This window comes from Phyllostomus discolor, chromosome 7, assembly GCF_004126475.2.
Source record: "Phyllostomus discolor isolate MPI-MPIP mPhyDis1 chromosome 7, mPhyDis1.pri.v3, whole genome shotgun sequence".
Lineage (NCBI taxonomy): Eukaryota > Metazoa > Chordata > Mammalia > Chiroptera > Phyllostomidae > Phyllostomus > Phyllostomus discolor.
Genome location: NC_040909.2, coordinates 117794561 through 117821192, shown reverse-complemented (window position 1 = coordinate 117821192; position 26632 = coordinate 117794561). Strand labels below are relative to the sequence as shown.

Below are 26632 nucleotides of genomic sequence, written 5' to 3'. Positions count from 1 at the left end.
TGTCCTGAAACAAATTAGCACAGTTTGGTTAAAGCAGCTGCCTACATGATGAGAAACAAATTGGATTATAAAATCCTGCTTGGTAGTTCAGCATGTCAATGAGTTCAGTGAGGATTTGAACCATCACATACAATTATGGGGTAAAAAATGACACGTGCTGCTCAAGCCGAGTGTTTGCTAGTAGGGCCAGCGTCAATGCCCGGCTCTGCTATTGATCTCGGGGGTGGCGTGTGTGTCCATCCTCCTGACAAAATCCAGTGTCCTCCGAGTGTGAGATCAGAGCTGTGTATTTAATAAGGCTTTATTGAGTGCCCATGGTGGGTTAGATGACTTATTTAGAGACAAAGCAACATACTTTGAAATCATTACAAAACCAAGCGTGTATAATTTTAGTGCGCTGGTGTTTGTTAGTGAACTTTGTAGTTGAGAATGCATCTGCACACCCTGAGAAACCCTGGCAGTGAGATGCTGTGATGTGGGGCGTTTACTCTGGATGAGGGGACTTACACCGTTCATCAGCAGTGACTTCTCAGTTGGAGGATCCGTGATGCTGCAGAACTGGGGGGCAGGGGGAAAGGACCTCAGTTAGGGTGGCAGAGATCTGGTGACAGAGCCTACAAAATTTAAACCTTCTTTTATCTTCTTTCTCCTTTCACACCCAGCTTCCTATACTCCACTCCTACTTGACTTTTAATTCTTGAAGCTCTTCCATAACCAGGCAGTACAACACATTGTTTGAGAGTAAAGGCTTTGGAGTCCATCTCTTGGCTCCTTAGTAGCCTTGAGACCTTTGCAGTCACTTAACTTCATCAATCCTCATTGGAAAAGTGATAATAAATACCTACCTCAACAGTTGTAATGGATACTAAAGGTGTCACTACTTGTGAAATGCCTGTCATAGTACTTGGGCACATATCAAATTGTGACTAATAATGATGTTGATAATGTCAGTCCACGTCAAGGCTAAAGATAAAGCAATCTTGATGGTCCTGATGGGGAGAAGTGGTTCCCAAACCAAGGAGATCATCAGAATTGCCCAGAAAGCTTAGCACAGGCAGAAGAATAGACAACTGTATAGATTCTTTTCACGAATACTACAGTTGAGCTGGGGCCTTGTAATCCCTACTAGCAACATTTTTCCTCTCCAGCAGATATTTTTTGCCTTATAGCTCCTTAAAAAGTCAGAGTTAATAGTACAGACAGAATTGCTTTGCATTTCTTTTTATAGTAGGAAATCTATTTGAGTAGATAGAAAAATATGAGAAGAAAAGAAGCTTAAAAAAACCCATAAAATTTATGTCTGTTCTAACTTTCCTACAACCTATTCTACATAGTTGTAAAATGAGGGGGGAAGGGGGGAGAAGAGGGAGGAGGAGAGAGAGAAAGAGAGAGATTGAGATTAATTTAAAGTGTCCATCAGAGATTTTGAAAACCTAACAGTATGTTTTCTACTTTAGTAGTGATGAATCCATTTATCTGCATAATCTCCTCAAGCTTGTAGTTATTGAAAACTCTGTCTCCTCTCTCTATTCTTAGCCGAGAGCTGTTTGCAATTGCTTGCTTACTTGGGTGCTGTTCTGCAAGTTCGTGTATTTCAAGCTTGTGCGGGAGCCAAGCCACAGGATCTGGCTGGGTTTCAGCGGCTAAACAGGGGGCATGTAGCCTGACATTGGTCCCCAACTGAGAGAACTGTGGATGTAATTTCTTTTTGGTAAACATCCATCCTGAAGTGAATTTATCCCCCCAACACATTTGTTTTCCTATGGGCGTTTTCCTTTTGTTGTGTGATCCTCACTCCTTTGGACATGAGTACCTCTGTAATGTTACTTATCCTTTGAAAACAAGGAAAAATTACTTTTGCAAAGCTATTCAAGTCAGAGGCTGTGAAGTAAACCCCTTCCAAACCAGCAGTTACCATCCACCAGAGGTGGGAAGGGCAAGTTCTAATACAAGTGGGAAACTAACAGTCGTGGGTGACTGGGCTAGGGATGTGCAGCCACCACGTGGCTTAACAGCGGTGTCAGGGCATGCACTCAAACCCTCCCTGTGGTTTGGCTCTGCGGTCCATGCGGTAGGTTTACAGAAGGCTAAGAAGGTCTCTTCTTGCTCCCTTGGTCTCACTGATAGTCTCTCTTGTCGTCATCATTATTATCCCTGCCACCACCATTACCACCGCTGTCACCATTTTCACCACCACCGACATATATTCAGTGCTTACCAGGTACCAAGAACTCTAAAAGTTTACTTCATTTTCTTGTTGAATCACAGTACCAGCATTATCTGGGAGGAACATTTTACAGATGAGAAACAGAGTCAGAGAAGATGCCAGCTATGAGGCTTTGGATAAGCCAGTGGCAGAGCTGGGATTTGTACCCAGGCTCCCCGTCTCCAAAGAGCATGTTCTTACCCTCGGCGCTCTATTGCTTTCCTGAACTAAGATGATTATTGGAAAGTATTCACATCAGCAACTCACCGCTTTTAAATGTTCCATACATAAAACTTTGGAATGGCATTTCTCCCAGTTCCGTTCCTTGTATATAATGTAAGTACCTTCAGTAAAGGGAGTCGAAAGGTTAGGCTAGAAGCAGTGTTGGAGAAGTCTTTACATGATTTGGCAAGACTAAATTTTTAGTTACTTGTTTAAAATAAATATGACATTTCAAAAGAAGAAAAGGCAGTATGTGTTTATATAAAGCTAATTTATTTATGCAAACTTTGTTAGATAAGCCGTACATCTGTAAACTATATATTTTTAAAGGGCAGTAAAAGATGATATAATAAAGTTTAAAGAACGTAAAGATTATTTGGAAACTGGTGGCCGACTCTTTTTCTCTCTCTGAGAAACTGTACTTAAGTAACCACAGAGGAGAGTTTGGAGTTCAAATAATCAAGAGCTCCTTCATCCTTAAGATTATTAAGAACACTTATTTTCTCGGGTCTGTGAAATACTTTTTCCAGGCTAAGAGGATGCAGACCTATTTTGAGGCAAAGGGATGGAGTAGATGAGCCCTCAGAGTCATGTCCTGCACTGTGATTTTTTTTTTTGGTCCACATTTAATAATTCTGGGCCACATTGAATAATTCTGCTTAGTCAGGAGATTTTTAGAATTTGCCATTTACCATTGGTGTAAACAAAACAGAATTGGCCTTGGGAACTGTTCTTAGTTATGTAAACTGTTAGTTGCACATTTTCATTCTGATACAAAAGCATTTTAACCTACTTAGGATTAATGATCATTAGTTTCAAATAGTATCTGGATGGATTTCCCCTGCCACCACCTCCCCAGACTCCTCTCTGACATAAGGATGCAGTGGATAACCTTGTAAACTAAAACCAACAGTCATCCTGTCATCAGAATCCAGAAGGAAGTTCCAACAACCAAAAATCAAAAGCACTGAATTGAAAAATATAAGTGGAGAATCATTAACATTATGCTCCTAATAACTCTCTGCCTCAAAGCCAGAAATGCCTTTCTCCAGTCCCAACCAATTGGAGCCCTGGGTTCAAGTTCTCCATCAATTATAAAATTGGATGGATGTCCTTCAGTCACACGTCTCTGCTTTATAACAACAGAGTGATCATTATAACGAATAATGAATACTTATAATATTCTAGATTTTGTATTAAGATACTATAAAGGGTAGGCACTGTCATTATTTCCAATTTTCAGACGAGGAAACAGAGGCACAGAGATGATCAGAATTCACTCTGTGGTTTGAGCAAGTTAAGTAATGGAGCCAGGATCTGAATCCAGAATGTCTGGCTTCAGGACTTGTGCTCCTGGGAATTGAACAGGTGACCTCTTGGTTTGCAGGCCAGTGCTCAGTCCACTGAGCCACACAGGACTTGTGCTCCTAATGAGAAGCAAAAACTGTCTGTGAAGCCAGATTTCTCTTTCTTACATCTGTTGACATGTATTTGTATTGCTGTTCTTACAAATAATTCACTAACTCCCAGAAAACAAATATGTAAAAAATATAGGTGGTACATTGTGTCCTAGAAAATGTGGTTCCTTTAAGTGCTGTAAGTCAGGAGGTCAGGGGGATGATGGAAAGAACCTTGATGAGAGTGACTCTTAAAGAGTATAATTTAATATATTTCCCTTCAGTGAGTTAGAAATCCCGATGGTAGCTAAGAGAAGGCTCCATTTTTAGTTCAGCATTGTCGTAGCAGAGTTACCTAATCATTGGATTACACTGGGGAAATGAGCAAATCAGGTCCTATTCATGTGTTGGGATGGAAAGGGAATTTAATCAGTACCTGGATGGGCAGAGAGGAGGTCCAAAGGCAGTCTTCACAGTTCATCTCCTAGATCTGAGCAGACTTCCTTTGTTTAAGGAAAACAGTGGCTTTATGGAATAATTATTGTTGAATAAGAGGGAAATCATTTAAGTCAACTTAGCAAAGTTCAGATTGACTCCTGATATTATTGCATTATAAGAACACCAAAAATTTAGGAATAAGTTTTATCCTCAATAGGATACCAGAAGACATTTTATTTTAAAAAAAATAGGTTAGAAAGCAATAATAAATAGGCTGAGATAGAGTGACAGTATGATCATCTCTGTCATGCAAGTCGGTGAGAGAGGTTAGGTGAGAGACAGAACTGAAGGCAACCTAAACGCAGAGTAATGAGTTAAAGCTTTCTTTGGAGAGTGTCAAGTACAGACTTGATCATTTGGAAAACAGAATAATGCTACTGAGAAAAAGAAACCTAGGAAGCTAATAGGATTTTAGAAGATAAGGGAAAATGAAACTGATTTGGAAACTAATGGAAAAGGTGATAGTAACAATAAAAGCACTTGAGTTGAAAGGTGGTCTGGGTTTATAGAGCCAAACAACTCAATATGTGAAAGAGAGATCTACCTGTAGTCACAGGCTGGCAAAAACATTTGAACAAAAAGGACAGAGAGAATTGTCCTTTGGTAGGTACACCCATCAGGTAGGTACTTCATATCCAAAGGACAAAAATCAAAATCAAGCTGTCTTCAGACTTTTTGTTTTGATGTCCAAAAACAAAACAAAAACAAAAACAAAAACAAAAAACATAGTGGAATAGCACCTAAGTTTTGGGAGATGAAGAGTATAACCACGTAATCTCATAACACAGCCAAGTGATCACTGCCTGAATTGTCACTATCTGCTGTAACAACTTGCAAAGAATTTTACGTCAAATTTATGGATGCAACCCCAGTAGAAACTGGAGTTTGTGTGCACGTGCCAGCAGAAACATTTAAATAGGATGTGCGTGCAGTGCATTCAATCTCAGCAGTCCTCCCAATATGATAGTGTATATCCTGGTTATCTGTTGTTCGTGACACACATTCCAAAATGTAGCAGTTCAAAATCAGGAATTTTATTATCGTTTCACAGGGACGTGAGAGTTGACAGGCTGCAGCTGGGAAGCTCTCTCTCGGGGGCACTCATTCTTTTGTGTCAGTGAACAGCTGAAGGATGCATCCTTCGGAAGGCTGCTTCCTCCCGTGTTTGGTTCCTGGGCTGGCACTGGCTGTAATGCTTGGTGCTGGTGGAGCATCTTCCTGTCCACATAGTCTCTCCTTGTGGTGAGCTTGGGTTTCTCACTGTGTGGCAGACCCAGATGAAAGAAGTCCCAGAGTGTCATCTCTGCCCTGCAAGCTGGAAAGGCCAGCCCAGATTCACAGGGAGCAGAGGAACAAGGTGAAAACCTGACCCATGCAAATGGGGAAGGGTGGGGATGGCGGCAGCTGCCCTGGTGTCAGACCACTGCAGCGGCTCTCCCTGCCCCCTTTATCTACAGGTGTAGGTTTCTCATCCTCCATCATATCACTGCTTGCTTAACACAAACACACTGACCAAAGAGCTTGTTAGGTTTTATTAAATAGTTATTTAGGCTATTTAAATGTTTTTGTTGTTTTTTAGTCAGAAATCCTTGGTTGGATTGGTACATAAACATTTTCAAGGATTTCAGTGATATTCTGGGGAATTAGTTGGGGTATTTTCATAAGTTGGAAATAGATTATTGTTTCCATTTCGAAGATGGAAGATAGGCCACCACTGTCCAAAAATTTGCTACCCAACATGTTTCCAGGAACGAATTAGGTTCAGATGATGAAGGTTCCTGTAGTGGAAGGAGACAAAGATACTTAAGTGGACACTAATTTCAAAGTGTAATGCCAGTGTAGTCATTTCTTGAAAAACACTTTGCAAAATGTCTTAAAGAAGAAACCAAATAGTTGATTAGCATTATGATATGGTAACATTTTTGTTTCAAAGATTATCTATCTATCTATCTATCTATCTATCTCTGATTAACAATGGTTATTTCCAGGGATGGTCTTTCTCTTTATTTTAAAGTATTTTACAATGAGTTTACATTAACTTTTTAAAGAAAAATCATACCTACCATAAAAGCACATATAATTTAAATGTGTAGTTTAAAAAACAATGATAAAATAATCATGCCTGTACCTACCATTCAGTTTATGAAACCGATCATCATTGGTCACATCACCAAAATAGCGGAGTAGGAGACCTCAGCCTCCCTCTCTGCACAAAGAGCCATGATTGGACAGCTATCTACAAACAAAAATAGCTCTGGGAGAGCTCTGGAGTCCACTTAAGGAACTTCAGCAACCGAGGGAACAAAAACCTGGAGTATAACCGTGCAAAAGGGAAGGAAGGACAGTTTCATTGTGCCTGCGTCATCCCGTTCTTCAAGGCACTGCACTGGGCCCAGAGCGAACCCTTCAGCTGGGAAGGCTTCCTTCCTCAGGGAAAGCCCCAGCCTTTGGGGCAATGAATGAAGGGTGACTTTGGTCACCCAACCCAGTGACCAGCGCAGCTGAAACAGAAAGATGACTAGCAACAAGGAAAAAAAGCAGGATCTACCGGTATCAGCCACATAGTGGGAGCCACCTAAGTTGCTGGTGACCTTCTCTTCAGATGACCCCAGCAGCTTTGGTCACTGAAGACCAAGGGCCAGCACAGCCACCACAGACCCCCTGCAGATTTCACCAGTTTTGTCCCACAACTATTCAGGTTTGCTGATGCCAGCGGCCTGAGTCCCTCCGCATTCCAGCCCACCCCACCTTTCCCTGCAGAGGCCCAGACCCACACTGGCAGCCAGTCCAGGCCTCCAGGTCTGTGTGAGCATTCAAGCTGTCACTCTAGACCTCCCATCCCCAGTTGCCCCTTGCTGCTGTGTATGCTTCTGGGCTGGCTCCTCCAGCTGCACACCTGTGTGTCTCCAGGCGGACCACTGTCACTGGCCTCCGCTGCCAAGTGTGGCCCGTGGAGACACCATGCAGCCACAGGAGGGCATACCAACATCCAGGATGCCTAAAGCTGTTCGTGGCCCTAGATCTGGCCTGGCTACCTGCCCCTGGCCTACACCACTGCGCTCACCTGCAGCCAAACCCTCCAGCTGTATGTCCGCATGCCCCGGCCTGACTCCTGACACTGGCCCTCACTGCCGTGCACCAGTGACCGGAAAACCAGCAGCCAGCAGAGTGCACACTGACATCTAGTGCCCCTGAGGCTGCCAGTGCACCTGGAGTTGGCTCCATCCCTGGCTGTGTGCCACAGGTCCCACCCACACTGCAAGTGTGTTTGCAACTGGCCCACCGCCCAGACTCCTGCAGCCGGCTCCCTGCAGCCCAGTGTGCGCACATCACAGGCTTATCGGAAAAAGAAATAAAACAGTCCCACTTATAGTAGCACCAAAACAACGTAATACCTAGGAAAAACTATAACCAAGGAAGTGAATGATTTATACACAAAAACTATAAGATACTGAGGAAAGAAACTGAAGAAGACACAACGAAATAGATATCTCGTTTTCAGGGATTGGAAAGTTAATGGTGCTAAAATGTCCACTCTTCCCAAAGCCATCTACAGAGTCAGCGCAACCTCTAGCAAGATTCCAACTGCATTTTTTCCTGAAATAGATAAAAATAATCCTAAAATTCTGTGGAACCACAAAAGACCTCAAATAGTCAAAGCAATCTCGAGAAAGAACAAAGCTGGAGGCATGATACTCTCTGATTTTGAAGTATATTATAAAGCTACAGTAGTCAAAATACTATGGTACTAGTATAAAAGCAGATCCATAGACCAATTAAACAGAATTGACATCCCAGAAATAAACCCACACCTGTGTGGTTCGCTAACATTTGACAAGGGAGGCAAGAATACTGGATAAAAAAAGGATAGTCTCTTCAATACGTGGTATTAGGAAAACATAATATCTACATGCAAAAGAACAGATTTGGGTTTCTATCCAAAAAGGAACTCAAAATGGACTAAGGACTGAAATGTATGATTAGAAACTATAAAATCCCTAGAAGAAAGTATAGGGGAAAAAAAAACCTCTCAGAAAGGTTGTACCACTTTCCACTTAAACCAGACATACATGGAAATACTTCATTATTTTGTCATCTACCTAATATTTTAACTTATTGTACTTAATTTTGAGTATATACATGTACAGATGTAGAACAGTTGACAGTGTATAGAGTTCCCATGGAGTAGCGTACCAGTATGCATTCAGGTAGCCTTTAACGGGACTGATCTCATCTCTTCCTCTAAAAGAAAATTGTACTGGCACCAGGCAACACTCATTACTCAGAGGGAAAGACAGCCTCTTTCAGTCAGTCAGTGCACTCAGTTTGTAACATCCAGTTTGTGAAGTTATGTAGAATGGAGTTGGAAAAGAATTTATACTCAAATACTTTTTATTTTAACTTTATCTTTTATTATCAAAGTTTGGCACAGAGAATACACTTATTTAATTTTTCCTGCTGGAAAGAGCATTCATATTTTGGCTTTCCTCATCAAGAGATCCAGGAGAGGTAGTATGAAGAAGGCATAAGCAATCAAGGAAGGTTATTGAACATGTCTATGGCTTCCGAATGTTCATGTGCTTCAGCGACAGAATGAGCCAAACAGGAATGAAAGAGTTTATATTTCTCAAACTTAATATTACCGGGCAAGTAGCTAATGCACAGAGTGGAGCAAAAGTAGGTTTACAGTTGTGAGTACATGAAACACAGGGTTTATTCTTGTTATTATTTATTAACTATTGTATTTTCCATATGAACAACTATAAACCTCCCTTTGCCCACTTTTATTTTTTCCTTAAGATAATCTCTTTCTGGTTTTTTGTTGTCTGTTTTGTTTTTCATCTACTTGGTAAACTGAACGTGGCCAGACATGGTGTAGCCACAGTACAAGTCATCTCCCACCTTCCGTTTGGGTCTCCTCCTCAACCTTTAACAACCACAGATTTCCCCAGCCCAAACAGCCCCCTGCTCACCCCTGTCATCTCTCTGGGAACAGCGGTCTCTCCTGGAGCCTCCCTCTCTCCTCTTCACCCCCAGTCTGCTTCCTGCTCTCTCAGCACTGCTGAGCTTCTGTCCTTACTGTCATTGATGGTGTCTGACTGACCCAACGGAATGGTATTGTTTTTAAATACAAGTTGTATGTATCTAAGGTGCCTAACATGCTGATTTGATATCCATAGTGAAATGATGACTATAGTCAAGCTAATTAACAAATCTTCTCACATAGCTACATGTGTGTGTGTGTGTGTGTGTGTGAGAACACCTGAAATTTGCTCTCTCAGCTGGATTTCTAGTATTGAACGCAGTGTTATTAACTGTAGTTGTCATTCTGTCTTCTTACCTTAACTTTAGTGTTTATGACAAAGTGGCTTTTGATCCAAATGTTGCTGTTTTGCTTTTGTAACATCTCCACTGGCAGACTTCCCTAGAGGATCATGTTTTTGGAATTTTATGATTTCGTCTAGTGTTTCTGTGACACAAACCCATAGGGTGGGGTCTATGACAAAGAGATACTTATAGCAGCTAATACGATCTAACAGTTAGTGTTGGAGTGAGGCTTTGAAAGCCATACCCTGTCATGAATAAAATGTTTACCTGTCATTCGGGTGACCTCCGTGATTGATTTCCAAATGAGCAGATACAGGCCAATTTGCATTTGAGTTGAGTGGCAGCCATAATAATTCATCATTTCTCTCTCTCTCCTTCCCTTTCCTTCCGACTCACCACACAACTCCCCCTCAACGAGATTTTTGGTTGTTTCCATATTTTATTTAAAAATACAATAACTGGGAGTGAGATATTAATTCATGCTCTCCCCTTAGTTAATAGGAATTATTTTCCTGAATATTATGGTGTAAAAACTGGGCTGTTAAAGATACTTCATTCAGTACAAAATGTTGCTCGTCAGAGCCAGAAAACCAGCACTGATTAGTAATGACTCCAAGCCATAAACTTTTACCATAGGGATTTTGCAACTCTTGTGAATTTACAATTTTTAATTTCCCAGAATTTTTGGTCTTATTTTTAAAGAAACTTGTAATTTGTTGGGTATAATCCTAAAAAAAATAATTTCATTCTATAAGATGAACTCATACTGCTTATGTGGAAGTAAACTGTCTTCTCAGCCAGTGTGCCCAGAGGTAGGTGGTCTGTGGAGGACTGTGTGTTTCAGACACATATGCACTTATGAACACACACACACACACTCACACACACACACACACAACTTCAGAGAAATTGTGCAGTCACTTTTAGGGTGGCCTGCTTCGTTGCTACTGACACTGTCAGTGACCCAGAATTCAAGATTGAGTGGATGGTCATTCAAATATAACCACACTTGTCCCTTCAAAGAAAGACTTAGTTTGTATTAGAGGTGATCCCTGGGCATTATTTTGGTGGAATTTTCAATTTTTTTATAGGAAGACTTGGAACACACATTAACTTAAGGCAGATTAAAAATATATCACTTCTATTGTAAAATAGTATCAAACTGTAAGTATTAATCTTTAACATTTATCACCTGCACATTTTCTGCGTTATAATCAAACTGATTAGAAGAGATTTCCATAAGTTTCTTAACTCAGTCCTTGTCTTCTGAGTGTTACTCAAGCTACTGTCAGAAAGACGGTGACCTGATTTTTGACAGTGGGAAAGCAGGAAAGCTTCATCACATCTGTGCTCAGTAACTCAGTCTCTTAACTCCCCCAGTAGATCCATGCAGGAGGTACTGTGGCTCTTATAGCTTTGTAACTGTACTTTTTTCTATTTTTAATTAGCAACATAGTGAAAGGTAGAAAACAGTTTTATTTTTAAAACACAACTTTTTACATATCCTGTGAGTGCCTGACGTCTTTTTTTGTTGCTTGGAAGAGCATTCCCTGCAGCCTTTCCTCAAAGGTTTTGCTTTCTTTAAAGTGGGTAACATTTTCATTTTTGTTGCCCTCATTGGGCCATGCCACTGAGATTGTTGAAAGCCAAGGAGGACGCAGTGGTCAAGCACAGTAAGTAGGCAAGTGCTTTCCATGCCCTACTTCCGCTGCAGTGCCACTGACTTCCCTTTCACTGTCAACAGTCATTTTAAAATTAAATTTATTGGGGTGACATGGGTTCGTAAGATTATGTAGGTTTTGAGTGTACCGTTTTATGGTATATTCTCTGTCTATTGTATTGTGTGCCCACCGCCCAACGTCAAACCTTCCTCCGCCACCATATACCTGATCCACTTGACCTCTTATGACCCCCTGCCCCTCTTCCCTCTGGTGACCACCATACTGTTGTCAGTGTCTGAGGTTTTGCTGGTTTTTCTTGGTTGTTCACTTGGTGCTTTCAGTTTGATATCCCCCATGTGAGTGAAATCATATGTCTTCACCGGCGTTTTTAACTTATGACTCAATTGCACTGAACCACTGAGCTCATTGCAGCAGTAGATCACAGAGCCTGCCCTGCTAAGATTGTGGGAAGCTTGTCCTTTATAACATTTCAACTTGCAGCTCACTGATGTTCTTTATACAGTTTCTTGCCCAACTCCAGGTGATGTCTTCACTGAAATTATAATAGTTTGGAGTGAGACCCTTCTCTTCGATATCTGCTTCTGTGGTGGTTCATTTTAAACCATTTTCATTATGTCTTAATTTTTTCATGTTATTTGTAAACTCTTCGTTTCTTGTCTTTTCCTTTAACAGCTACATTAAACTAATCAGAACACAGTGATACACACATGGCAATAAGCAATGCTTGGGAAATAGTACAGATACATACTGTGTATGTGTGTGTGTGCTCACGTGTGTAGCAGCTCACTTTGATTTTAGTTTATATGTTTAAAAGTCTATGTACTTTTTCTGGAGAGTGAAATGCCATTTAGATTAAAGGAAAATTAACCCATTTTGTGAAACATTAGCATTTTTTGTAAAAAAAAAAAATAGCCATGTTCTGCTCTTTTAATATCTGGTGATCACAGGCAAACATATTAGGATTCAAGATAACCCAGCAAGGTTTTAGGCTTTTTGAAACTTAGAAATGTGAAGTCTCTGAGAATCACTGGGTATGTTGAACTTGTCATTTACAGTTCCTTGTCAGATATTTTCCTTCTAATTGAAACCCATTGCTGTTCTTTGGGTCATTGAGAAAGGATTCTATAGGGAGCAGAACTTTTGTCTGATCTTCACTTGTGGATAGAGACTATTTACTTTGACAAACACTTGTTTATTTTCCTTGCCCTGCAAAAATAACAACATATGGCCTTGATTATTTTGGTGTTGTATTAATAACAAACCAGGATGATCTGAACCTCCAGTTTATGGTCCAGCCATTTAATGGAATAGTCTGCTTATGGGGTGTATGGAAGTCCGTGGTCAGAGGGAAGAGTGTGACCCTGACCTCCTTTCTCTCCGGGGACCACACTGATCGCACTTCGGAGGTGATGGGAGAAAGTGTAGTGCAGTGGGTAGGAGGACAAGCTGTGGGACCAGACTGCTCAGTTCAGATCTCAGCTCATCTCAGGTTACCCTACTTCTCTGATCTTGAGTTTCCTCCTCTGGGAAGTGGGACTATAGATGACATCTATTTCACAAGGACATTCTTAGTGTGAAATTAGTTAATATATGTAAAACTGCCTGGCACACAGCTGTCACATGTTGGCGATGGTGATGATTTGATAATTTAGAAGAAAGTCATAGCACCTTTGTGAAAGATGAATAAAGACCTGTAATATGCTCCTTCTGTCTGTGACATAACTAGTACTGCCTTAATGCCCCTGGCATTTTTGTCATCTGGTCTGAGGGGTACTTTTCTTGCCTTTCCAATTTTTGAAGTGCCAACTCTACATCCTAGTTATGATAACTAGGCTATAGTTATCATAGGCATATAGTTAGCCTAGGATAACTAGGCTATCAAGATGATAATAGTTTTAATTTTTTCAACTGCAACTTTTTTTGTCCAACTGTGTAGAATTTCTGCAAACCAACTACATTGTCTGTCAAAACAGAACCTGTTAATGGAATGAATTGAGAGATTTTGTAGCAGGGGTGTCCAACCTTATGGCATTTCTGGGCCACACTGGAAGAAGAGTTGTTCTGACCTTCACATTAAATACATTGTGACACTTAATCACACACACACACACACACACAATCTCATGTTTTAAGTAACTTTACGATTTTGTGTTGGGCCACATTCATGGCCATTCTGGACCACCATGCATCCCATGGCCCACAGGTTGGACACCCCTGTATAGAATAAAGCTAGTTTCTGGAATCTAACCACAGGAAAATGAATCTGCTATAGAAGGAGCGATCTACAACCCCTTAGTTTGAGCATAAAGATCAGGGGCCCTTTTCCTAGGTGTGCACATTCCTCCGGTCACCAGGGCAACTTGACCCCTGCTGCTTCCTTGGGGCGCCACCACAAACAGAACCTGGGGGAGTCCAGGCACCAGAGGTTTGCTTCCTTTCACACTTTCTCAGCTCATTTGGGAAGGAGGCTACAATTCATTCTGAAACATACTCACCCAACACTTCCTTTTTTCTCTTGTTCTAAAGTCCTTTCGCTCTCTTGCCCACACCCTTTACAGAGAACCTTGTTGCTCCAGACTTCCAATGTTAACTTTGCACTGAATCACCTCTGAAGCTAAATACATACATACGTACATACATACATACATACATACCTGGGTCTTCCCTCCTGAAGGTTCCCTTCAGGAGTGGGTATGGCTAAGGACCTATGTTTTGGAAAAGCTCCCTGGAGGATTCTACTATTTCTGGCCCATGAACTGACTTTTGGAACCACAGGTCTAAACTTCTCCCAAGTCTCAACTGAAAAAGAAGCATCCCGTGTTTACTTTCCTTGGGTTTTGCCCAGAGCACACTGTTTACCCTGAGTTGAAAATGCTAAATGTATTGCTTGACCTCAGGAAACTGAGGTTTTGAATGCCTCAACCCCAAGTGAATAATTAATGTGAAAAATACAGGTTGTAAGCCTGGCCCTTTGGGGAGCTAATGTGGCCCAAGGGAGCCCTGCTCTCCTGGAGCCCTGGGTGGGGAGGTTGATGCCTTTCTTCAGCCCAGCACCATTGTTTGTTCAGCAGCCATTTACATGATTATGAGATCAAAGGGGTTTTGCTGGGCACAAGGGATCCAAAAAGTACAGGTTTTAGAATCTGCCAGATGTTGGTTTGAATCAATGCCGAGCTATGTGATTTTGAGCTATTTACTTAACTTCTCTAAACTTATTTCCTCATCGGCAAAATGGAAATAATGCTTACCTTGTGGACAGTTGTAAGGATTGGAAATAATACCCGTGAGGCACCTCGGATGGTGCTACAACGTATTTCACATTCATGTGCCAGGTATAGCATCTGGAACTTTATGCACTTTGTCTGTACCCATCACAGCAGTGCTAAGGTGGGTACCATTGATACTGTCAGTTCAGAAATAAGAAAACTAAGCCTCAGAAAAAGTAAGTAACTGGTCCAAGATCACTCACTTCTAAGAGGCAGAGGTCTGCTTTGAATCTAGGGCTGTAAGGTCCCCAAGCTCATGTTCATAATAACGTGTCCTAGATGCCGGCCCGGTCCAGTACCACGTGACTCCCCCACCCTTCCAGGACAGACCTGGGAGTGACCCATCCATGGGCTGGCCAGGCCATCCAAGACTCTATGGGTTAACTGGTAGGTGGAACAAGGCACATGGATTTCCTCTCTTGGGAATATGCAATTAAGGCAAAAGAGAATGAGGCTATTATAAGAGGGAGCTGAAAGGTCATGGAGTTTACTCCATGGCCAGGGTCACCTTCATAGACCATGGGTAAGCCGAAGTTGAGGGCAGAAGCCATGTGGCCCCCAGGAAGAACAAGAAAGTTCATTTTATCATGGATGACAAAGACCACAGGCTTTGGCTCCTGACTACACCCAGTGTCTACATCTAGCCCATGTATCTCTGCTCTGACTCCCCTTATTACCGGAGATAAGTTTGAGCGAGTATCTATAGCTTGATTTTTGGAAAGGCTCTTACTAGGACTCCATGGTATAGTAGTGGCCTTAACTGCAGCTACTTATAATTATTCACAAATATGCTGCATGATATATCAGAAAAATATAGAAATGAAAACAGAAGGTGGTAATTTCTTTTAATGAAGAAGGTTCAAGTGCTCAGCAGGCACTGAAGAGGGAGGGCATTGTGGCCCTTCATGGGATCTGTAGTCCTTTATGTTATCCTCCCACCATGCCCTAACATAACTGTCTTGGAGAAACCACTTCTGTTTTTCTTTTAACTTGTAAGTGTGTCTTCAAGTTCTGTAGAAATTGTGTTGAATCCAAATTAAATAAATGCTTGCCATATAATCATAGTCCTTAAATATCATTTCTTGGACTTTTTTTTTCATTTAGTTAATGGTTATTGATTGAAGTCCAAGGAGAAGGTATTGAATCCTCTTATTCTAATGGAATTACCTTAAAAGGTATCTTCTGTTGTAGTATGAAGTCAGCTCTGGAGGAACTTGAAATTCTTCTCTGGTTATCCCATCGCTCCTAATCAAATGAAAACAGTTGTATCATTTTCCCTGCAAAACCTGATGTTTTTCTGACTTAATTTAGGAGTGCCAAATGAGCCTGATGGTTTTCTGCAAATTTTATTTACCTTGAGTGATTTTAGGATGCATAGCTGCACGGCGCTCTGGCAGAGGGTTGGAGCGCTTCAGTCTGTTCATGATATTCAATTACATGGGAACGTGTATAAAGCACTTACAGTGAGTGCGCGGTCCCTGGTAGGAATGTCCACCATCTCACTTACCTGACGTAGGAAACTCTATAGGCTGCATCTTGCTAAAAGGTAAGAAAAACAATAAGCAATGCATCAATGCAGTGTAAGTTTACAGAATGCCTAAGTTACAGAGAAGTTGTTATTTATGCACTCCTTAACAGTATCTGAAGGCTTTTTGCACAGTTATGATGAGGCCAGTGACTTTTCTCCTAGAATTTGGTCAGGGTAATATTATGTCTTCTAATGTTTTTCTGCCTTTCTTGGAAAACAACTCTATCACTGTGTCCTTTCCCAGTGACTTTTTAAACCATAAGCACATCTAAGGAAGACAGATGTAGAAACCTAGTTCCAAGCCCAGCGCTGCTGCTAATTAGCTGTAGGAACCTGGGTGGGTGGCTCTAGTTTTTCTGTGCTGCACTTGGCCTCATATCTGAACCAGTTGGCAGAGCTGGACCAGTGCAGGGACAGGAAATGTACTTGTCTCACCACCCTCCGCAACATGGCCAACCGATTCTGGGGCTGGGGAGGCCAATTTGATTAGAACCCTTGGTCAGGAATCACCTCCTAACAATCAGCTTTCATAATTGATATGAAATTTATGTGTATTCTCTGGACCAGGTAATAGTGAGCATCATTTTTAATTTTACACCTATTCTTATAATAAGAGATCGAAGGAAGGGACTTGTTCTTTGCAGGTAGTTGATGTTAACTTCCTTTTAAGAGAAGGCAACCTGGGTCGATAATAATGCGTTTTTCCCTAAATCACTCTTTGAATAGCAGATTCATCTTCTTTACCTCCTGTCATTATTCCCCGCCTTTACTCTCGAATATCTTTCTTGAACTGCAGTGTGCAATTGTATTTTTCCTTGTGCTGAACTAAGGTCTTGCTACTATTCTTTAGTTTACTCCAGAGCTTAACTTTGGCTGGAAAGAAAAAATATGGCCTCCCACTGGGGTTAAGAGAAAGTATGTAAGAAGTTAGAGCCCCAAAGTTCCCAGGTACATTTTTTAAAAACTGGGGGTACTCTTACAGCAAAAGTGAATTATTGCCCCCTTGTGGCAAAGTTATGTATTTATTCTCTCATGCAAGTGAATTTGTGGAGGGTGTTATATCTGCAACTCTTTGTCCTTTACAATGAACCTAAGGTATTTATGAAATGAACTTCGGATATTTTTGAAACAAAATCTCTTAGTTTATTTATTTTCACCTATTTTAAACTCCGTAGAATTCTGTCTTTGAACTGAATTTGTTTCTGTTTAAGGTACCAGATACGTAAGAGCTTCCATTAAACAAATCTCTGAAGTGACCAACATCCTATGGAACAAACCTAAATCTCAGTGAAATTACTTTTCGGTAGCCCTTACCACTTCCAGTGAGTTGGGCGGGGCTTGGGAATATCTCATGCCCCGTTAGAAGTCTTGTTATACGCATAAGAACAGTGAGTTCCTTCAGGGCTATAAAATCAGGAAATTTTGAAATAGTACATGCGGAAAATCTTAGTGGTACTATAATTAACTTATAAAGGCTCAGGTGATCTTCAGAATTAGCTTTTCTTCCAACTTCATTGTTTTGAACATGAAACAAGATGTTAAAACGAAATGGACTTCCTTTTAACAAAATAGGTAACAGACCTCACGCCTAATAAAACATGTTATATAAAAAAATTTGAGTGGTCTTAAAGACAAAGAAAGCAACTTCATACTATTCTTTTTACAATAAAGATGGCAAATTGTTGCAGATAGAACAGTAAGACACAGCAATTGGCTTATTGAATAAATTTTCACAAATTAGTATAAATCTATATAGTTGTAATTTTTTTGAATTTTGAGTGGTTTTCATTATTTGTGTGTTTAGAGAAGTGCATATTGTCAGTTATTTTTTATTTTGGGATGGCTGTCATTCCACCAATAGCCTTGCAGGATGAGCAAGTACTAGGGAGTTATCTCTGGGTTATGTGTATAGATTTTTAAAGCACATGCACTTCTCTAAAGATGAAATGACTAAGTCACTACTTGGAAAAGATTTTCAAGTTATGACTTAAGATTGAAGATGTCTACTAAAGTCTACTTTATAGGTAGCTTGCTATTTTTCAGCCCTTTAAAACATATTGCTTTGTATCTAAATTTTTTTTTCCTGAAAATTTGATCACAGTCATCAAACGACCATTGAAGGATTTCCTAGTTCTTTCCAAAGACATCTGCTTGAAATGTTTTTAGTGAAAAGGATGTTACAAAAACATCAAACGGATAAGTATTACTAAAATGACAATTAAGGAACTTTGTACTATAAGCAGCCAAAAATAGATTCCTTTGCTTAGAGTTCTAGCTAACGCTCCCTTCTGACTATCAGCTCCCATAAATAAATAACCACCGAGACGTGTCACCCTGAGCTGTTGTGGACAGTAGGAAGATTTTTGCCTTGGACCATGTAGAGTATTCTGCGGTAGATGCCAGTCATGCTCATCATACCTGCCTCCTTGGACTCCTCTCTAGACGAAAAAAAGCCTCATGATCTAACATCCATTCTTTTTTAAAACTAAAGTGTAGTTGGTATACAACATTGTATTAGTTACATAGTTTCAGGCATGTAATATAATGATTTGACATTTTTATACCTTACAGTGTGATCAGTCACCACACTAATTTTAATAATCGTCTGTCACTGCCAACTTATCACAGTATTATTGACTGTATTCCCTTCGCCTTTTTCACACATCCTCCCTCCCTGTCTGGCAACCCTCCCTTTGGTCTCTGTTTCTATGAGTCTGTTTTCGTTTTCTTGATGTCTGAGTGTTTAGGTCAGTGGTTCTTAAGCTTTTATATCTTAGATTCATTAATTGAATCTGGCCACTCCAGTAAAGCATCTGCTTCCTGCCATAGTAGGAATACTATTGTACTTCAGGCTTTTCCTTATACCTATTTATGATGAGTTTTAGGGACATGCAGTTAATCTTGGAAATAAATTTAATGGTTGTGGCCTTAAAATAAAAAAAATGCTTCTTCACAGTTGAAAATAGACTTTATTGCTTCACTAATCATAAATAGAAGAAGGCATGAAAAAATTGTAGAAGGACATCTAGGTAATGTATAGGTTTTTCAGAGTTATGGTAAATATCTTTATGCATAAATCTCTGTCCAAGTTTAGTTATTTTCCTAGATTCCTAGATCTAAGTAAAAGTTATGAACATTTTTAATGCTCTTTTACACTTGCCAAATGGCTTTTCGGAAAGGCTGTACATGGCAATTTTATATTCTCCAACCGCATCCTGGTGCCTGTCTCTCTACGTCCTCACTAGCTTGAGATATTTTCACTCTTAAGAATCTTGGCAGTGGCAACTTGTTTTATTTGGTAGTTTTAATTGTGAGGTTTGATGGTTTCAATTATTCATTAGCTATTTTTATTTCTTTTCTGAATTGCAGTTAGGCCTTTTGTCTATTTTTATATGAGCTTTTAAAATATTTTAGGAACCAGCTGGAGTTTTTTCCACAGAATCATCAATCACTCTTAAATAAATAAATCTCTGTTGCTACTCATTCTTGGGCAAACTAACGTTGCCCACACGTGAGGAAGTAATAGCCCAGTGGCTACTCATTGTCACCAACTCAGTCCCTGTGACCTGAGATGTGGAGGCAACTTTTTGTGTTCTGCCTGCACTGTGTCCTCTGAGGTGTGACGAGATGCACCCGTTGGTGGTTATACAAGCCTCTCGTCCCTACAGTAGCTGCTCTGAAGGTTGACTGAACCACTTTGAGGTGATCCCCGAGTCTCCACGGTGAATTCCATGAATACAGTGAAGCCTAGGTTTCAAGTTAGCATCACCAACTTAGGAAAATTTTCTAGAAATCGGTACTGGTTTCAGGTGATTACCTCTGTCATCATGGTTCTGGCTATCACAATGCTAATTACAGTGAATTGCAGTGGTCATAATTGTGACTGACTCTCCCCCTCCTCCACCGCATGTGTGTGTATATGGAGAGAGAAGCTTTTGTCTTTTTTTTTTTTTTGCTAGTCACAGCTACTGAATTTTTTTCTTCAGTTTTGTTTTATTGTATTTACCATTAGAAAGTTACCCTGAAAACCCTTAGCAATTATTATGGAAACTCTTCACAACCTTTGTCCTCACTGATCGAGGGGTGTGTAAGACCCACTGTTCCGATGATGAAAAGACTTTTATCTACACCTAGAGAGAGAAAAAAGGAAAACAGCTGAAGACAGTCCTTGCATGTGGGAGCTCGTGAAAGAATGAAACTCATGTCTGACTGGCAGGGGAGTCAGTATTTTCACAGCTTCATGTAATTTGTGAGGCTGCTTGATATCGTGGTTCAAAATAATCCATCCTGTTTCTGATTCTAATAGCAGTAATCTACAGCTGGACATTAGGAGTATTTCCATAAGGCACCGTTCACCTTTCTCTGTAGAAGAGTTGATAGGTTATCCTGTTGGACCATTTCCACATGTGTGCAAGTCAATGTAATTACGTTGGTTCGAGTGTGTGGCTTTGATAATACCTTTCTAACTTTGTTCGTTTTGATGATAATCTTGTCTTGCCACTGGCATTTTACACATCTTCCTTTCATGCCAGGAACACAGCCTTTTCACACGGTGTCTCATAACTTTCTAGTGAAAGAGGACTATAGCATCTTCTCTCAGTAAATGTAGAAACTGAGTGTCACAAGTATCATATTGCACCAGACACCTCCGTTCTGAGACATGCCAACCTACCAGGTGTCCCTCCACCCAGAGGAGCCCTTTCTCAGTGAAGTCGCATCGCTTTCTTTAAAAGCTGCAGTATCTGGTCTAGTTGTCTTTCTTGCGTTCACTAAAAGCGCTGAAAAGATCTGTTCTGTTAGGTGGATCAGATTCTGCTTGATCTTGAAGAGATTCGCTCACTACTGATTTGTCAAAGCAACTGCATTCTATAAAGCATATTTTATTGATTATCAATATTGTCAACCTTGAGGCTGACAATCTCCAAATAAAACTGCAAACCTTTTCTGCTGATCTTGGGGAGCATATTTGCCAAGTCTTCTCTTATAAACTAAAAAGCAAGAAAGTTGAATTTCTCTTTGGCGTCAAACTTGCCTGTAAATGCTTCCTGTACAGGGTGAATGCTCCCGAAAATGTGAGACAGTCTCTATGTGTAGATGTTATTCTCCGAATCTAATCTCATAGCCACAGATGTGATGAAGTGAAAACATAAATTAGCATGCTTATATGTTCAATGTTATTTTCATATCTATAAATAAGAACAGAAATAGATATTTTTGTTAGAGTTAATCTCACTAATTTCCTTTGTTAAATCTTAGCAGAGATCAGGAAAAAATATATACAAGACTCTTTTTATACCGTATGTTAGGGTCAGTTTTTATTTTATTACTTTGAGTTGGGCTTAGAATCCAAACAACCTACTATGGACCAAAAAAAATATTTTCAGTTAATTTTAGGCCTACCTGTGGTCAAATCTTGGCTAACCATCTTAATTCTTTGGTATTTGCAATATGTCTTACATGAGAAATGGTGGGGTAGGGGGACCAAGAACAAAACTGACCAATGAATTTATAGCACAGAGGCATCATTCAAAAGAGGTTGCTGAGGAAAAAGTTTAGGGTTGTAATTAGGTCTCCCAAAACATCTCTCACTGGCACTCATACCATATGACTTATTGCCAATAGAATAATTGTACATTTTGGAAAATTATCTTATATAAGTAAGTTTTCAGAATCATTTCTGAATTTTTGGCTATACTATGAACAGTTTTATGCAAATATTGAATAACTTCCCTATCATACAACATTATATCAGCTATCAAACCCAAAGACCATTTGATGTTGACAATTACATCAGAATAACATATTAGGTAAATGACATGAAATTGACCCTCTCTTAAAATGAGTTTCCAGTAAGTTAGCTTAGATTTGCTGTGAGTGAAAGTAGTGCACATTTGGTTTTCAACTAAATCATTTATATGAAGAATTGAAATGGTGACTTTGAAAAGCTTTCTTTAAATAACATACATTCAGTATATTTTTATCTTAACACAATACATTTTAAAGTCAAGGAATGTTGGCATTATTTTCTACTCATTTAATTTTGATTTGCTTTTAAAGAAAACTTCAGCCTTTAAAGAAATGAAATATAAACTGAATCTTTACAATGTAGTCAGCAGTGATTTTTAAAGGGTTTTTATTTGTTTAGATAAAATATAGAACTAAGAAAAACCTTCATAAAACTTTATAATAGAAGCTTCTTTTTACATATGCTATTTTATGTTAAATATTTCATCTCTCTACCCTCATTAGGTTGTCTCATCATTAGATATAGTGTTACTAAATAGTTGTAACATTACAGTTTTTTTTTTATTAATGATGGCTTGGACTAAATTTTCATTGGGTAGGATTAGCTATGTTTAAAGATGGCAAAATGCCATTAAGACATTAATGCCAGAATTTAATGAGAACCAGAAGTTAACTTCAAGGACCTTCATAATTTAATATGAGGGCATGATCATATTCTGATTATTTTACTTCAGTGTCCTATTAAAAATAAATTATTCTTTTTTATCTTTTTTCTTGTCATAAAAGCTTTACTCAGAAAACACTTACTGAATATCAACTACGTGACAACCATGTTCTCAAGTCTTACCAGTGACACTGTTTTCCACCCTCAAATAAAAGACACCTTTTCTGAGCGGAAAGAGCAGATGTGAGAAACACCTCCCTTCTGTAGAACCGTCCTGGCCTCTCTCAATCTCGTACGATTCTGCTTTCCCAAGGCACGAGCCTGCCTCTCTGGCCTCTGGTCCGTTTCTCATTTCTCACATGAGCCCCCTGCTCCATTCTCTGGACTGAAGACAGGCCGCCTATGTCACTGTGCTAGAAAGGTGTGGGGTCTTGAGTGTGTTAGGTGTGGGAAGGTTGGGAAGCATGGGTTATAACGGGATGTTCTCACTATGGTACTGATTACTAGGTGGCTCACAGGAAGAGGAAAGTTTTGCAGAACTACACACCAAAATCGATACTAGGGCAGGGAGGAGGGCTGGCAGTGGGATTCTAGTCTTTTGAGGAAAAACCTTCCTGTACTGAAGATGTATAGCGATGATGACTTACGTTCTGTGAAATGCAGGTAACCTTTAAAGCTAGTTTCTGCTCTAAAAACCCTACGATCCCTATGTGTTTAAACCCCAAAGACAGCAACGGACTTTAAAGCAAATGCCTATATGTTTCTTATTCTTTTTCTCATAATCTTATATATACATACTTGCAAAGAAAGGCTGAGACCTTATAAAGACTAAGATCCATAACTCTGAGATGTAAGAAGCAAAATAGCAACTAAAATCCCCTAATGGAGGAAAACCTCAACTATTAAGCTTGTGGTCCGAGCTTCTTAGTGACTAAGGCGAAGAGGGCAAGCAAGATAGCATGGTGTGATTTTCTGGTTGTAAGCCACGTACCACCAGTTCTTCAGAAACAAGCATTTCTCTTGCTCTCAATTAATAAGAACAGCTTGTTTATGGGATTTCTGTAAGAAACCATAAGCCACATAATGAATGATGGCCTCATGAATTTTTATAGAAAATAAAGAAGTATTCCACATATGTCATTTCAGATATTGGCCTCTGGAGAACACGGAGGGAATAATGTTAAAAGCAAGACATTTGTTTCTCCCTGGGGCAGGGCCAGGGGAGTTTGAGACTTCTGGTATATTTACTGTAGATAGATGCTTATTTTCTTTTGACCCACTGACAGGTGGAGCAGTAGAAAGATGTAAAGATGTCTAGTAAAGGGTAGCATTGTTAAAAGTAGGAGGGGATAAGTGGAATTTTTGTGGCAGGATGATATTTGCAAGACTGATCAGGCCGCTGGGAGGTTTTTAAATATGCCAGTTCCCTGTAACAGGAAGATCAGTCTCTGTGTTAGACAGCATATCCAATTTAGTAAATTATTATTATTCCGTCAAAATTAATGTGAACAATTTTCTCTTTGAGGCTGCTTTTTCCATAGGTGATGTTTTCCAGATGGGCTTTGTGTAAAACTCTTAATGTTTTATGCTTTCTTTCCCAGAAAAAGAGCCTTTTCTGACACGTCTTTCTTTCTCTCTCTCTGCCCCGTTGTAGGGAAGAGAGCACCAAAGGCGAAGGAGAAGAAGAACAAAAAGAAGAAGAGGAAGCTGATAGAAAGAGCTCAGGAGCAACACAGTGTCTTCCTAGCTACAGACAGGGCTAACCAATAAAATAAAAGACACATCGGGTGGATCTTGGGGGTTTTGTTTTTTTGTTTTTTGTTTTGCAAAAGTGCACAGAGCTACTCTCCACTCCCGGACACTGGTGCGCGGTGCTTGTGCCGCTCTGACCAGTATCTGTTCTCAGTGACATTGTGAAAGGAGGAGCCACGAAGTGGTCTCGGTGTTATTTATGCTTCGATTTGCAGCTGGAGACTAAGGTGGGAGCTCACGGCCTGCATCAGGGGAAGCAGGAGTGAGGGAACAGCCTGTGACTTGGCTCCCTGTGCGCCCTGCGGTCCTAGCACCCCCAACAGAGAGGACAAGGTGTGAGGCTGCAGACCACTGTTGGAGGACAGACTTTGTGCATATTTATGGGAAGGAAGATGCTCAGCAGGCAAAGTGCTTGCTCACTTGTGCCCTTTATTTCTCACGTTGTGCACTGTCAAGGATAAATGTATGTGGATATCTGCTTAGTGTGACCACATGTTGTCCTCAGCGTCTGTTCCCTTCAAACTGTTGTGGGGTGGAACTTCTGATCTGGGGGTGTGCTACAGTAGTCCCTCCTCAGTTTCACAGTGGCTCTAACATGTACATATTCTGCTGGGGCTTCGCATAAACCTCTTATTTACTGTATATTTATGCTCTCTTATGTGTAACAAGTCATACCTGATTAATAGATGCCACTTTGTTTTTAGTGGTCCCTAACCATTGTCTGGTAAATGACTGTTCTAGTTTTGGGAATTGACAAGTGTTGTTGCCCCTTGGAACTTAACCTTTCTTTTCTTTGTGGGCTGATTTCTCATTGTAAGGATAGGATAAGCTAGTTTGTACATAGGGTCAAATGACCAGTGTCAAAAAATTTGAATATCTCCTCCCACAGATAAGGCAGCATGCGGCACCTGACAGTCAGAAGGCAGAACTCCCTTTGAGTCTAAGATGTGATGACTTCATGACACACAACTGAAAACACAGGGAGAATGACATGCAGTCACTTGTAGTACTCATCGTGCAGTTTCACAGGCCAGCTAGAGGATTTTTCAAACTTCCATTTCAAACTTCGATAGACATAATGCGCCATTGAAAGCAGTCCCTGACTTATAGTGACAGGGCACCTACCAGTATTCTTGGGTCACCACAGGACTGGCCATCACAAGACTATGCACAGAAATGGCCTCCTGTGACAGCTGGTCAGATAGTAACCGGTCTCCTTCAAGCCAGGATCTGTGCCATGTCCCAGACCGAGAGGGCCCTGTGGAAGCTTCCGGGGGGACCACTCTCAGAGCAGCAGGTTCAAAGGCATCATTGTCCCCTTGGAGGAATCAGTTCTTAAAGAGTTTTTAATTGGCCACTTCTAAAAGCATCATTATCTTCCTGGCTGATCCAGGAGAAAATTAGAACAAAAAGAAATGGTTGCAGATTTTTGAGGAAAAAAAAAATAAAGCAAGGTTCGGTGAAGCCTTTCTCTCACCTTGCATTGGCAAAACTACCTCTTCAGCATTTTGGTTAACTTTTGAGTCAAAAGCGTCTTACCAGTAAGTGTAAGTGTCATATGCATTGTTATGAAGCTATTATCGCTATGAGATAAGCCATATATGAATGTTGTATACAACTTTAGGGTTTGCATTTAATCCTGAAGTGTTCACCTCCTTTCACGTCTATCCACACTATATTCCTATTACTACACAGGGAGGGGGCTCTTATATCGTGCTTCATCGTTGATAAGTCAATACCTGTTCTGTTTCTGGGATGTTCTTTACATGCATTAAAAACTTCAAAAGTATCTGTGAAAATTTTCTTTTCTTTAGACATATATTTAGAAAAAAACACACCACTTTAAAATTCTATCCCTAAGGTCCTTAAAGCAGACAAAAAAGTTGAAAATCTGTTGGTAACTACATCTAAGACACTAACCAGGTTAACTGTACATTACACGGTAGTGGAGAGGTTATGAGTGGGCGGTTTAAAGCCAGACTGCCAGAGGTCCAGCCTAGGCTCTGAGAAGAGCCTGGAGCAGATTATTTAATCTCTCCCGATCTCAGTTTCCTCACCTGTGGAATGGAGGTAACAATATTTACCTACCTGCAGGGCTCCATTTTAAGGGTTGAATTAAGTAAAATACATATGTATAGGTTTGTGTGCTGAGGATTACATCAGGTAAAATGTGTCAAGTGTGGTTAACACCGCATGATATATACTAAGCATTACACAAGGTGTTACCTGCCTTTTTAATTTCCTCTGTCCTTGGCTATTTAAATTATTCCAGAAATATTTCTCCTTATCAAAAAATTTCAAAAATATTTCTCTTTATCAAAAAGAATGAATATGTGTATGAACA

General features: G+C 40.2%; 1 protein-coding gene across 4 annotated transcripts in view; it reads left to right on the top strand.

Annotated features, from left to right (window-relative positions):
- Positions 1-25714, top strand: part of RSPO2 (R-spondin 2) — a 141470-nt gene extending 115756 nt beyond the window's left edge. For all 4 annotated transcript variants that reach the window (XM_036031354.1, XM_036031355.1, XM_036031353.1 and 1 more), the window contains one exon: positions 24191-25714. In XM_036031354.1, coding sequence (XP_035887247.1) covers positions 24191-24306 — 116 coding nt within the window. In that variant the 3' untranslated portion in view covers positions 24307-25714. The remainder of the gene's footprint in view (positions 1-24190) is intronic.
- Positions 25715-26632: the final 918 nt, after the last annotated feature.